At 43.8% G+C, this 14,938-nt stretch overlaps 1 protein-coding gene across 1 annotated transcript in view; it reads right to left on the minus strand.

Moving 5' to 3' along the window:
• The window catches only part of c1ql4b (complement component 1, q subcomponent-like 4b), a 19,670-nt gene extending 5,711 nt beyond the window's left edge, over window positions 1–13,959 (minus strand). Inside the window, exons 1-2 of the mRNA XM_047814054.1 lie at window positions 13,676–13,959; window positions 11,617–12,304 (exon numbers count right to left, since the gene is read on the minus strand). Of these exons, the coding sequence (XP_047670010.1) occupies window positions 11,617–12,165 (549 nt within the window). The 5' untranslated portion in view covers window positions 12,166–12,304; window positions 13,676–13,959. The remainder of the gene's footprint in view (window positions 1–11,616; window positions 12,305–13,675) is intronic.
• Between the last annotated feature and the right edge of the window lie 979 nt (window positions 13,960–14,938).

Genomic DNA, 14,938 nt, shown 5'->3' on the forward strand with positions numbered 1-14,938 from the left:
GATGCTCTGGACAATGTTCTCCTGTGAAACCTTGAGTCCTGGAGTTCATGTAGATGTTAATATGACATGTCCCACCCACCTAAACACTGCTGCAGACCATCAAGCCTGCTTCATGGACACAGTGTTCACTAAGAGCAGTGTCCTCTTTCAGCTTGCACTATAAAGGGTCTGTTACTAACAGCTTGCCATCAGTTTAAAGGGATAATTGTTGGGAAATCTCTAAAGTTCCTCCTGATGTGGCATCGGATTGTGAAGTCTTTATCTGTGCTGTGGTTCACCTGCTGCTCGTACACAAACATGTCTAATGCGTCTCCAGCTGAGAATGTTGTCCATTTAGTCATTCTGACGATGACATTGATGTCGAGACACACAGACACATTCTGTCTCTCTCTCAGTCTCTCTCTCTCTCTCTCTCTCTCTCTCTCTCTCTCTCTCTCTCTCTCTCACACACACACACACACACACACACACACACACACACACACACACACACACACACACACACACCCCTGTGAGGACTTTCCTTTGACTTAATTGGAATAAATAATAAATGAAACTTATTTAAACTAACTAAATTAACCTTAGTAGAAAAAAAGAATCATTCAATTTAAAAGCTGATGATTTCCTTAAGAATATCACTAGAAGGTCAGGACGGTCGTGGGGGACGTCTGGTCCTTACTAAGGTATAAACACACGTTCACATTCATTCACACAGCACTAGTGGGAAGAAGAAAGGGCTGGTAAACAACTCTGTTCTCTCCATACAGCACAAACGAAAGAAAAGAACTGAAGAATGGAGAGAAAAAGAAAAGAAGGAACAGATCATGCCCATTATCCACCGAAGAGCTGATGTACATCAACAGGGGAGAGAGAGAGAGAGAGAGAGAGAGAGAGAGAGAGAGAGAGAGAGAGAGAACTATTGCCACATGAACACAGTGAATTCTGCTGATATTAAAGTTCACCTGAAAATGATCATTTGACTTTTTTATGATAGTCACTACAGCTTCACACTGGATGAACGATATCTGATGAAATAAATAATAGTTTATATTCTCTTCAGGAACACTGAGGACATGTCCACACTAATCAGGATATATTTGTAAACGGAGTTTACGTCTAAAAACGCTCCGCATCCACATCATCATTTTCAAACGTTTTCCAAAAGTTTCTCATTCACACTGAAATGTATGCTAATGCTAACAGTACATCTCCCTACTGCGCATGAGGAACGACCTGCGTCATGTCCTCTAGGCCTTTATGTACTTTTGACTGCATCACATGACTAAAAATACGTCACAGTATTCAAAAGCCTCCGTCTTCACAGTCCACACTAAGACGGCGTTTTCCAACAGCTAAGTTTTGGTTGACTTAAAACGCCGTCTCCGTGTGGACTAAAGGTCAAAACGGAGAGAAAAATATACGTTTTCAAAGGAAAACATATTAGTGTGGACATCAGCTGTCTCATCCAGTTCCTGTGTGTCGTAGACCGAGGCAGTGTGATTTCCTGTTATCTAGAAGTGTACAAACTCGTCATGAATCCTCGCACTCTCTCTCTCGCTCTCACTCGCTCTCTCTCTCTCTCCTCCCCTCTCTTCTCTCCTCTCACTCTCTCTCTCACTCATCACTCTCATGCTCTATCTCTCGTCTCTCTCGCTCTCTCTGTTCTCTCAAGGCTAGTTGTGAGGTTACTGCTCATTAACTGTGCCAGCTGAAACATGAACAGTCACAAGTCACAAGCAATTCTATATCTGTAATTGCAATAGTTACATTAATGTAATATAACGCTGTGTGTGTGTGTGTGTGTGTGTGTATGTGTGTGTGTGTGTGTGTGTGTGTGTGTGTGTGTGTGTGTGTGTGTGTGTGAGAGAGAGACAGCGGCTGTCCTTTACTAAACCTCTTCACAAAACCTCACTGACGTTCGTCTCAGCGCTTGTACAGGTTCGACCTTTAGGCTGCACTGTTTAAAGGCCAACAAAAACACAGTAAGCAAAGAGAGGTGGAGAGGAAAAGGGGATACAAAGAGATGAGAGAGGAGGCACCGGTAAAAGAGAAGCCAAGAGAGGAAGACGACGATGAAGAGATCAGAGGAGAGGATGAGAGAGAGGAGAGGAGAGGGGGTTGCTGGTTGGCTTGGTTTTAGGGGATAGAGTTAGGGTTAGACGGGAAATAGAGGAGACGAGAGAGAGAGAGGAGTAGAGGGAGAAGAAGGATAATGTAGTGATAGGTGGTTCGGGAGATGGTAGAGAGCGCTGATAAGGGGGTGTAGGGAGGACATGAGAGGGATGGGACGGGCTTAGGTTAGGGAAGTGATGGTGTTTTCAGGGGTTAGGAGAGGGGGGAGAGGAGAGAGAGAGGAGGAGGAGAGTGAGGGGAGGTAGGGAGGAGAGAGAGAGAGGCCCCGAGAGAGAGAGAGAGAGAGGGGGGGGGGGGTGGGGGGGTTATTAGGGGGAGAGGGAGAGAGAGAGAGGAGAGAGAAGGAGAGGAGAGAGAGCGAGAGGGAGGGAAAGGGAGAGAGGGGAGAGAGGGAGAGGGGGTTAGGGAGAGAGAGAGGGAGAGAGAGGGAGATGGAGAGAGAGAGGGAGAGGGAGGGAGAGGGAGGGGGAGAGAGAGAGAGAGAGAAAGGGAGCGAGAGAGAGGGGGGGTTAGGGAGAGAGACAGAGAGAGAGAGAGAGAGAGAGAGAGAGAGAGAGAGAGAGAGAGATAAGGCAGAAGGAGCCCCTTACTCTAATGTGACCTAACACTCCTATCATGAACCACATGAACGATATAATTAGAGGATGTAAACTCATTAGCTGCAGTTTAACTGACATGATGTTTGTTTGTGTGTGTGTGTGTGTGTGTGTGAGTAAGTGTGTGTGTGTGTGTGTGTGTGTGTGTGTGTGTGTGTGTGTGTGTGTGTGTAAACATCTCCTGTCTATCAGAATGTAATTAACCAGAAGGGACAACATGGACAGAGAGATTGACAGATGAAAGTAGAAGCAGTTGTTTCTTCAGCAGTTTATTAGTTTTACACAAACAGGATTCACTCGTTACATTAAATTATTCTCTTCAGCAGTTTGTACGTTCTCACAAACTCCACTAACAATCTGTCTTTTATTAACACTTTATATGGCCTTTTTTACAGTAATTTTTATAAAATAGGTGTGTGAGTGTGTGTGAGAGTGTGTGTGTGTGTGTGTGTATGTGTGTTAGTGTGTGTGAGTGTGTGTGTGTGTGTGTGTGAGTGTGTGTATGTGTGTGTGTGTGTGTGAGTGTGTATGTGTGTGTGAGTGAGTGAGTTTCCCAGATTTTTTTCCAGCAAGATTTAAATTTCATGCAAAAGATGTGTGGAACTTGTAGGGGAAAGGAGTTAGAGCTGTTGTGTAGGGGACAGGAGTTAGAGCTGTCTTGTAGGGGACAGGAGTTAGAGCTTTCTTGTAGGGGACAGGAGTTAGAGCTGTCTTGTAGGGGACAGGAGTTAGAGCTGTTGTGTAGGGGACAGGAGTTAGAGCTGTCTTGTAGGGGACAGGAGTTAGAGCTGTTGTGTAGGGGACAGGAGTTAGAGCTGTTGTGTAGGGGACAGGAGTTAGAGCTGTTGTGTAGGGGACAGGAGTTAGAGCTGTTGTGTAGGGGACAGGAGTTAGAGCTGTTGTGTAGGGGACAGGAGTTAGAGCTGTTGTGTAGGGGACAGGAGATAGAGCTGTTGTGTAGGGGACAGGAGTTAGAGCTGTCTTGTAGGGGACAGGAGTTAGAGCTGTTGTGTAGGGGACAGGAGATAGAGCTGTCTAAATGTTTTTACAGAGGTTCTCTATTATTACATTTTATTCTCTTGACTTTTAAAAAAATTAAATAGTTTCGTTCCCTTTTACTACGTATTTGTCTTTATACCCCAGTAATAATAATTAATGACCCCCGAGTCTGTTAGTCATTTATTTTTCCAATACAGTCTCTGGATTTGAAACTAAAGAAAAAGTAAAAAGTGTGTGAACTTTCCGCTTCTCTCCAATAATCAATGTATTCGTTCATTCATTCATTCATTCATTCATTCATTCATTCATTCATTCATCTTCTACCGCTTATCTGAACGTCTCGGGTCACGGGGAGCCTGTGCCTATCTCAGGCGTCAGTGGGCATCGAGGCAGGATACACCCTGGACGGAGTGCCAACCCATCACAGGGCACACACACAAATTAATCTCGCAGTTATTACTATGTCTAATCACTGTGTGACTGCTGTTTCATTTACTTTAGATTTTAATGTTTAAACAGCGACGACAGTCATTTATGGTTCTGAACTCGGTGCAAATAACCTCATACATATTTAAATGGAGGCTGTACCAGTGGAGTTCGAGTGAAGTAGATCTGACAATGATGGAGATTTTTTTTTTTAAAGAATTTTGTGCAATGTGAATAGGAAGCAAATATAATTAGTTTCAGAGAACAAGAGAAAAGTACACAATAAACTAAAAGAAATAGAGACGAGAACTGGGTAATTAGGTTGTGGGTCAGTTATGCAGAACAACACTGTGTCTCACCTCCAGGCCCTTGAACAGGGGGTGACAAGGGCAACACTACAACTTCTGATTACAGCCTCTGATGGCCCCCTGAGATCAATCTCATTCTCTTGATTTTAATAAATGCCATAAATATTGGAACACATTGTAGACTGCAAATATGTTAGTTTGTTATATATGTTAATAACAATAATATAACAAGACTGTAGTGCTTTACTGCGTCACATGTAATGTAAAGTGGATGTGTGAGCACTGACTTAGCTGAAATTCTCCACACATCCTCAGGGTGTCACTAATTCCCACTCCTGTGAATATTCAGCGGAGGTTGTGTGTACACACATTTCAGACCTGTTTTTGTGTGTATTCACTCTATAAACAGGGCCCCAGGTGGCACTATGTGATTGTTACCCCACTAATGAATAGACGATGTGAAAAGACAACTACAGATTTCTGGGGCTTTTCATGAATAATGACCAAAAGCAACACAGACTGCAAACTGTGAAAATATCCAGAGGAGGTTTTACTGCATCTTCAACAGAGCTGACAAACGTCCACAACATAAAACTACATCATGATCAGCAGCAGCAGTAGACTGGACAGGTGAGGAGAAATGTCCACAGGTGTGAGGGATACGTGTGGGGGATACGCGTGAGGGATACGTGTGAGGGATACGTGTGTGAGGGATACGTGTGAGGGATACGTGTGTGAGGGATACGTGTGAGGGATACGTGTGAGGGATACGTGTGAGGGACACGAGGGATACGTGTGAGGGATACGTGTGAGGGATACGTGTGAGGGATACGTGTGAGGGATACGTGTGAGGGATACGAGGGATACGAGTGAGGGATACGTGTGAGGGATACGAGGGATACGAGTGAGGGATACATGTGAGGGATTCGTGTGAGGGATACGAGGGATACGAGTGAGGGATACGTGTGAGGGATACGTGTGAGGGATACGTGTGAGGGATACGTGTGAGGGATACATGTGAGGGATTCGTGTGAGGGATACGAGGGATACGAGTGAGGGATACGAGTGATACGAGTGAGGGATACGTGTGAGGGATACGTGTGAGGGATACGTGTGAGGGATACGTGTGAGGGATACGTGTGAGGGATACAATGGATACATGTGAGGGATACGAGGGATACGTGTGAGGGATACAAGGGATACGAGTGAGGGATACGTGTGAGGGATACGAGTGAGGGATACGTGTGAGGGATATGAGGGATACGTGTGAGGGATACGAGTGAGGGATACGTGTGAGGGATACGTGTGAGGGATACGAGTGAGGGATACATGTGAGGGATATGAGGGATACGTGTGAGGGATACGAGTGATACGTGTGAGGGATACGAGTGATACGTGTAAGGGATACGTGTGAGGGATACGTGTGAGGGATACGTGTGAGGGATACGTGTGAGGGATACGTGTGAGGGATACGTGTGATACGAGTGAGGGATAAGTGTGAGGGATACGTGTGAGGGATACGTGTGAGGGATACGAGTGATACGTGTGAGGGATACGTGTGAGGGATACGTGTGAGGGATACGTGTGAGGGATACGTGTGAGGGATACGTGTGATACGAGTGAGGGATACGTGTGAGGGATACGTGTGAGGGATACGTGTGAGGGATACGTGTGAGGGATACGAGTGATACGTGTGAGGGATACGTGTGAGGGATACGTGTGAGGGATACGTGTGAGGGATACGTGTGAGGGATACGTGTGATACGAGTGAGGGATATGTGTGAGGGATACGTGTGAGGGATACGTGTGAGGGATACGTGTGAGGGATACGTGTGAGGGATACGTGTGAGGGATACTTGCTCTTATGTTTCAGTGTGTTCAAAACTCATCAATGTCAAAATGTCATCTCTTAGTCCAAACTAAATAAAGGAGCTAGATGTAGGTATTGAGCCTTGTATTGTAAAAGCACACACATATACACACACTCACTCATACACACACACGCTCGTGTACACACACACACACGCTCGTGTACACACACACGCTCGTGTACACACACATACACACACACGCTCGTGCACACACACACGCTCGTGTACACACACACACGCTCGTGTACACACACACACACGCTCGTGTACACACACACACGCTCGTGCACACACACATACACACACACGCTCGTGCACACACACATACACACACACACGCTCGTGTACACACACACACGCTCGTGCACACACACATACACACACACACGCTCGTGTACACACACACACGCTCGTGCACACACACATACACACACACACGCTCGTGCACACACACACACACATGTTCATTACAATGTTTATTGATGTCATTGATTAAGACTCATGTCAGTATCAGTAACTACTGAAACACTTAACTGCTCCATCACTAGTAACGACGCAGTAGAGTGTGAACGATGTATTAATTATGTTAACGAGGTTAACGTTGTCCCTCACACTGAGTAATGTGTTGTGTATTAATCCATCTCTCTCTCTGTGAAACAGACATTGAGTCGTGTCCACTTTGTCCTCGTCCTTTTTCTGCTCATCTGTCTTACTTACGCCTATCTGATGGAGCCTGTAATCGTGGCCTCGCTGTAACTCTCTCACTCGACCTCTGTGTCTGCTTTACTCTGATTAGCCATCCATCTTCTTCTCTTCTGCTCATCTCTCCATCTTCCCTCACTCTCTCTCCTACTGTTTCAGTCCACAACACTGTCTATTATTCTGTCTTTCACACCTCCAGATCATTTAAACAAAATTTATTCACATGATTTACCTAAAATCACAGACTGACAGTGACACACATCACATCTGCATCAGAAGATCAGCTTCCATCAGCTCAGTCCTGCTCTACACCATCTCTCCTCTCTTTATCCAGAATATTCTGCTACAGGCTGAATACTACATCTAAGATGGGGACACGGCAGTAACATGCAGCGGCCACTCCGGATTCAGTATGGTGCTATTTACGTTTTTACGGTTTTATTTTTGTTTTTTAACCCGACTATTTCCAGTACATGGACACCAGAGACAGCGATGTCCATGTATATAACTGCCAGAAACTGATAAAATACAGAAATCGTGCAACAACCAACCTGCACGACGATGTGCTGGAAAGACTTCACGAAATCGGCTTACTGCAGAGTCACCAGGCCTCCAGACCTCGGCGTAACCTGACACCGGAGACCAGGAGAGGGGACACCGAAAGCGGTGCACAAGGAAGCGGAAGCGCGGTAAGCGGGCAGGCATCCGTGCTAGGCTAAAAACAAACCCTAGCCGGCCGTCTCTCACGTCCATTCTACTTTCCAATGTTTGCTCCTTGGACAATAAACTGGACTACATCAGTCTCGAATGCTCTACATGGCGAGAGTTTAGAAACTGCTGCGTCTTTGTTTTCACGGAGACGTGGCTCAGCGACAGAGTTACGGACGTCACCATTCAGCTAGATGGGTCACCTCGTGTAGAGCAGACAGAAATGTAACTCTGTGCGTTAAGACTCACAGTGGTGGTGTGTGTGTTGATGTAAACACACAGAAGACCATCCCTCCCCCCAACGACCAGGTACTCTGCGTTAACCCACAGAAGGCTGCAGGACCAGACAACATTCCAGGCAGGTGCTCAGGGAATGTGCAGAACAGCTAGCGGATGTCTTTACTGACATCTTCAACATTTCCCTCAACAGCATTGTTGTTCCTACGTGCCTCAAGACAACCATCATTGCCCCCGTCTCAAAGAAGTCTACAGTGTCCTGCCTCAATGACTATCGTCCCGTCGCACTCACACCCATCATTATGAAGTGCTTAGAGAATGTCATTACGAGGCACATCAAGACCCAGTTACCACCTTCACTGGACACCCTACAGTTCTCATATAGCCCAAAGCGCTCCACAGACGATGCCATTGCAACTGCCCTTCATTTAGCCCTCAGCCACCTGGGCAATAAAGACACATATGTACAAATGCTGTTCACCAGTCGATTGCTGTTTTGCACAATACTTTACAATATCTCAGGTAACTGCTGTTATAACACTGTGTTCATTGCAGTATTTCTGCACATGTAATATTGTTGAACATACAGTATGTACACTGGTGCTGTTTCTGTGTATGGTCTTTGGTGTATTGTCTTGTAATGTTTTGTCTGCACTGTCTTTTGTCCTGCACTGTCTTGTCTGTCTTGTCTGTCTTGTCCTGCACTGCTTGCACCAGGTTGTACAGATGCACTTTATGTGGCTAAGACTAACTTACTAAGTCCTTATAGCTCTGTCTTTGTTTACAGTGTCATTTTTTTTTACAGTGATCAAACCTCTGAAACACCTTATTAACTATATACATATTAATGTGGAGTGATTCCAGCAGATCCGGATTTAGTGAGATACCCTAGTAGTCAAGTCAAGAAGCTTTTATTGTCTTTACAACCATATATAACTGTTGCAGTACACAGTGACATGAGACAACGTTTCTCCACGATCAGGGTGTTAAAATTACTGTTATTAACACCACAACATCTGAGCACGCTGGAGCCTCCAGAAACATGTGGCTTCTAGTCATTTTGGGTTCTAGTCCCAGGGCACAATGATAGTCTAAAGATACAGTGGAGAATCAAAAAGTGTGTGTGTGTGTGTGTGTGTGTGTGAGTGTGTGTGTGTGTGTGTGTGTGTGTGTGTGTGTGTGTGTGTGTGTGAATCTCATCTCAAACACATAAATAATTAAGCAGAAATGGAAAGCAGCAGTGTGACAGTGAGACAGTAAGTTAAAGTGTCTCTTCTCTCCATCTTCCTGCTCTTTAATGGAGCTGCTGGTCAATCGATAAAGTGTGCAGCTGATACGAGGTGAAAACCGACAGAGATTCTGCAGTAAAACTGTTTGTGTTGTGTGAGTGTCGGAGGATCGGACGAGTCCTATAGGACAGATTCACCCTGAATCAAACTGAGCGAATCCAGTTTTACTGGCTGATCAATAGACAATGAGAAGAAATAAATATTTAGACACTTCTGTTTTTGTTGTTTAAAATATATCTTTGCCTTGAAATATCAACCTCCACTGAATTTGTAAGTATTAATACACAATAAACAATAAAGCATGTCGCAAAAGGAACTTCACGTTGTAATTGTACCTGGGTTATAGGCGTTCTGTTGGTTGGGAAGATTTTACACATCCAGTAACTATCATGCCAAGTTGAAGCAGTTTCCTAAAGTTCTCTTTATTTAGTTTCCTAAAGTTCTCCACAACAACTTTATTAAACCCTAAAGGTTCAGAGTCAGATACCAAAGACTTTAATCATCTCTGTCAGTAAAACACTTCCGTAGTCTGTAGGTGGAAAGTTCACGTAACCTCAGCTTTCACCTCACACCCTCAGACAAAGAAGGTTAGAGAGAAGAAGGCAGTCATTAGAAAAGAGTTGCAGGACAACCAGAAAGCAGCAGGAACATCAGTTACACCAGTGAACTGCACCACAATCATCTCTATTCTACAGCTCACACTTCACTGCTGTAATACAGGAACAGAGCTGTGGAGCTGAAAGCCTTCTGAGACAATGTAATCTGGGCAGAAGGAACAACGACTCTGGAAATATTCATCAAGAATGTAGGTTGTGTTTATGATCCCAAAAATACCAGACCCACAGTGAAGCATGGTGTGATGTAGGATGCATTATAGGAGAATTTCATCTCATCTGCCAAGAAACTGCATCAGTGAAGAAGATGATGTTTCAACAAGATCTGAAACACACAGTCACAATAACTCAAGAGTTTTTCTAAAGACAATGTGAAGGTGTCTCGAGGTCTAGCAGATCTCCTGACTATATTCATGGACGGTTAATTCTGGAAATTCATGCAAAAAATTCATGAACGACAAGATAATTTTTTCTCAATAAATTAAAATTTAGAAAATTTAGAATCTTTTTATTATTCTGAATAGTTCGCAGATTGTAGTGCAGAAATATATTAACAGTTAAATTAAACTGAGTGATGATTTTGTCATCCAAGTTAACAGACCAACAATTAACCGCTGTACACGGATCAGTGTGTTAGAAACCACCAACAGTGCTCCAGGGAAGAACAACTGGAGAACGAGAGACACCACCATGGAACTCAAGACAGAGTGAAGTCTAGATGGTCTGGTCTAATCCCACAGAAGAGCCACTGGATCATAAACTGCTGAAAAATTGAATGCTGTCCTCATTTTTTAACTCCATCTTAATAAAGTGTATTGTGTGTATTTTAAATATTGCAGACGTCATGCTGCAGACGTCATGCTGCAGACGTCATGCTGCAGACGTCATGCTGCAGAAGTCATGCTATTAGACTTTAAAAAATAGTATAGAGAGTTTAGCAGAGGTTGGCCTGCTTTTATTTATTAGTTGACATGGCAACCAAGTCAAACTGAACAAACAATAAATCACCATGAAAAAGTTGAACGGAGCACGAATGAGACGGATGTCAGCTGGAGTTTTGGTTTATTTGGCAAAGCAGAGGAGGAAAATGAAGTGGTGAATTTTTTTAGTTTTGTCTGGATCGTGTTTGTGCTGCTGCTTTCACACTGTGTAAGGGTTAGGGTCAGGGTTATGGTTATGGTTAGGGTTAGGGTTAGGGTTATGGTCAGGGTTATGGTCAGGGTTATGGTCAGGGTTAGGGTTATGGTCAGGGTTATGGTCAGGGTTATGGTTATGGTCAGGGTTATGGTCAGGGTGATGGTCAGGGTTAGGGTTATGGTCAGGGTTATGGTCAGGGTTATGGTTATGGTTAGGGTTATGGTCAGGGTTATGGTTATGGTTAGGGTTATGGTCAGGGTTATGGTTATGGTTAGGGTTAGGGTTATGGTCAGGGTTATGGTCAGGGTTATGGTCAGGGTTATGAGTTTATACGTTATATCTATATCTTGTGTATAGTTTATAAAGCAAACAGAAACCAAGTGTATGGAATTAAAAGCATTGCTCTATGGAGTGACGTCAGCAATGAAAATATGTTTTGATATTTTGAGCAATCACAGATGGAGAGGACTCACACTCACACACACACAAACACACTCACACACACACACACACACACACACACACACACTCTCTCTCTTTCTCTCTCTCTCTCTCTCTCTCTCTCTCTCTCTCACACACACACACTCAGATGGTACCTGTCCATTCTTCTTGAGGTCGGCCCACATGCTGGTCCCGTCTCCTCCCCTCATGAGGACGTGGTAGGTGAAGAAGTAGATCCCTGGTAAAGGACAGGTGAACTTTCCTGTTGTGGGCTCGTAATAGTTTCCCACGTTGGTCACCACGTCGTCAAATTTCAGGACCTCGCTGCCCTCATGCTGTTTGCGCAGACCGGCATAAAACGCTATTTTGGGGCTGTAGAATGACGGGACATATCCTCCAGGACCTGGACCCGGTGGACCCGGAGGACCAGGTTTACCTGGATCTCCAGGTGGCCCTCGTGGTCCAGGTGGTCCTGGTAGGCCCGGAATCCCACGGAAACTGGATTTCCCTCCGGCCCTGCGTGTGGGGATGTCATGTGGAGGCGGGGAAACGGGCGTGAGTTCATTTCTGGGCGTGAGAGAGTTGCACACCATCTTACAGCTACCCAGCATCTCATAATGTGTCCCTCCGACTCCGCCTCCGACTCCACCCAGCTTAGTGCTGTGAACTAATAGTGGGATGGCAACCAGTAACACCAGCACCATTGCCACGCCCACTGCTGCGCCAATCACACGCTTCCTGTGGCTGAGACGAGACGCTGCAATAGAGAGGAAGTCCTCCTCTCCTTTACAGGACACGGGGCCGGCCAGAATGAAGTGTGAGAGGACGAGAGGACTAGAGACACTACAGGAGGAAAAAACAGCATGAATCTGGAGATCTGTATTAAAGAACTGCGTCAATATTTCTGCAACATTCACCATCATAACTGAAGAAATAAATAAACTCAGAAAATTCCTTTCCTTTGTATAAAGATGGACTTTTCTCAAAAAGATGCTTTTTTGGTGATACAGAAGTCTGTTGATGTAAATTTTCATTCCATTATTATTATTATTATTATTATTATTATTATTATTATTATTATTATTGTTTATCTCCAAATCACTACATGTCTACACAATTATTAATAAAGCCCTGTCTGTTGGTCTGTCCACTTTCCTTTTGTATATTTTTCCCACATCCACAACAATACATTTTGTGATTTTTTTCTAGTCTCACATCAGGAGATTTTTTTTGTTGTTGTTGTGTGAAGAATCCAGACAGAAAAAGGAATATAAAAGTAAAATCTGAAAGCCTTTCACTGCTGCACTTTCCCATGTCACTGGTGTTGACGAATTAAAGTGAAGCACCTTAGATCCTTTAGTGGGTTTTAAAAGCTTTAAAAACTATAATGTACTTACAGTAATTTATTTTCTAAGAACTTTGTCCAAATTACCAGCTGTAAGATAAACAGAGTTCAGATCAGTAACCTTTATTCTGAGGCATAATTGTTAAAATGAACAAAAATAATCTGAAAACATTTATTAAAAGAGATTCTGTTTTTTTGTCTAAATGTTGATTATGAAGTCTAAATGATTATTAGTTCAGTTGATTTGATCATTATCAGTTATATTAATCATTATCAGTTATATTATTGTGTGCTGTAACAGTTTATTGGTTGTATCTGATGAGGATAATAAGCTGTAGTTATCTGTGACATCAGGGTTTGATGTGTAAGTTTAATCTGATCATTTAAAGGGGACATAATTGGTCCTTGATGAGAGCATCGTGTTACTCCATTAAAGTCCATGTGTTAGTTCATTAAAACCACACACACACACACACACACACACACACACACACACACACACACACACACACACACCTTTAATAAAAGACAAATAAAGATACAAGGTGCAGTTTACTGCCTTTGTTCTGAGTGGTTTGTTTTTTGGTAGTTAATCCGACAGTTTACTTCTTTCTATAATAACATTTATTTGCATATTGATTACAGATTAATTAATTAATTAATTAATAATAATAATAATAATAATAATAATAATAATAATAATAATAATAATAATAATAATAATAATTTAATGACCAGATTGTTGTCCCTGCTGTATATAAACAGCTGTATTCCCACCCAGTATTCTCTCATTCCACAGTCACTATGTTCAGAGGTCTGATGTACAAATCGAACCGAACACGCAGTAAAAAGATAAACTCGGTTCTCACCTGAAACAATAAAGTGCAGTTCCGTTAAACCGGAGCTCGAGCTCAATTCACACCGAAGGATGATCTCGTCGTCTCGTGCGTGCCATGGAACAATCTTCTGACTGTGTGTTATTTAATTATTTAGCTTTATTCAGGAATCCCTCCATCTCTAGACTTTTCTGTTCATTATTTAACTAAAAGTATTTTTCCGCGCGCGCTGCTGCTCAGTGTGAATATCTTCTGTTACTGTTCATATCCTGCTGAACACACACACACACACACACACACACACACACACACACACACACACACACACACACACACACACAACTCCACACACACACACACACACACCTCCACACACACACACACAACACAGCACACACACACACACACTTACACAACGCGCACACACACACACACACACCGCACGCCACACACAAACGCAAACACACCACACACCACAAACGCACCACAACACACCACACCACACACACAGCACACACACATACTCACACACACACACACACGCACACACACACACCACACACACCACACACACACACCCACTCTCTCACGCACACTCACACACAAACTAACACACACACACACACACACACACACACACACACACACACACACACACACACACACACACACACACACACCACACACACACACAGACGAAAACAGTTCACGGTGATGTTTCAGTATGAAAAAAACGCGCAGAAGCAACAGTTTTGTCACTTGTGCGATTCGTGTGTATGTGCGCGCACAAACGATCGCAGGGTGGTCTTGCGCGCCCCCGCCTCTCCGGCTCGCGCGGTTCATTCAGCTCTACAACACACTGATTTCTGCAGGAAGCTTCTGCATCAAACACCTCTCTCTTCTGTCTGTCTGTCTGTCCGTCTGTCTGTCTGTCTGTCTGTCTGTACACCAACAACAAACACCAGTCAGTGCTCATGAATATTGACCAGATTACACACAGACATCATCATCATCATCGTCAGTCAGGTCAAGAAATTAAGAAGCTTTTATTGTCATTTACACCATATATATGTGACACAGTACACAGTGACATGAGACAACGTCCCCCAGGACCAGGGAGCTACAGAGAACAACACAGAGATAAGGACTGAAGTAAGTTAGTCCTAGTCACATAAAGTGTATCTGTACAACCTGGTGTACACAGTGTGGGACACAAGGCAAGAAGACAGTGTGAGACACAAGACAAGAAGACAGTGTGAGACACCAGACAAGAAGACAGTGTGAGACAAAAGACAA

The sequence above is a fragment of the Tachysurus fulvidraco genome, chromosome 5 (assembly GCF_022655615.1).
Source record: "Tachysurus fulvidraco isolate hzauxx_2018 chromosome 5, HZAU_PFXX_2.0, whole genome shotgun sequence".
NCBI classification, from domain to species: Eukaryota; Metazoa; Chordata; class Actinopteri; order Siluriformes; family Bagridae; genus Tachysurus; species Tachysurus fulvidraco.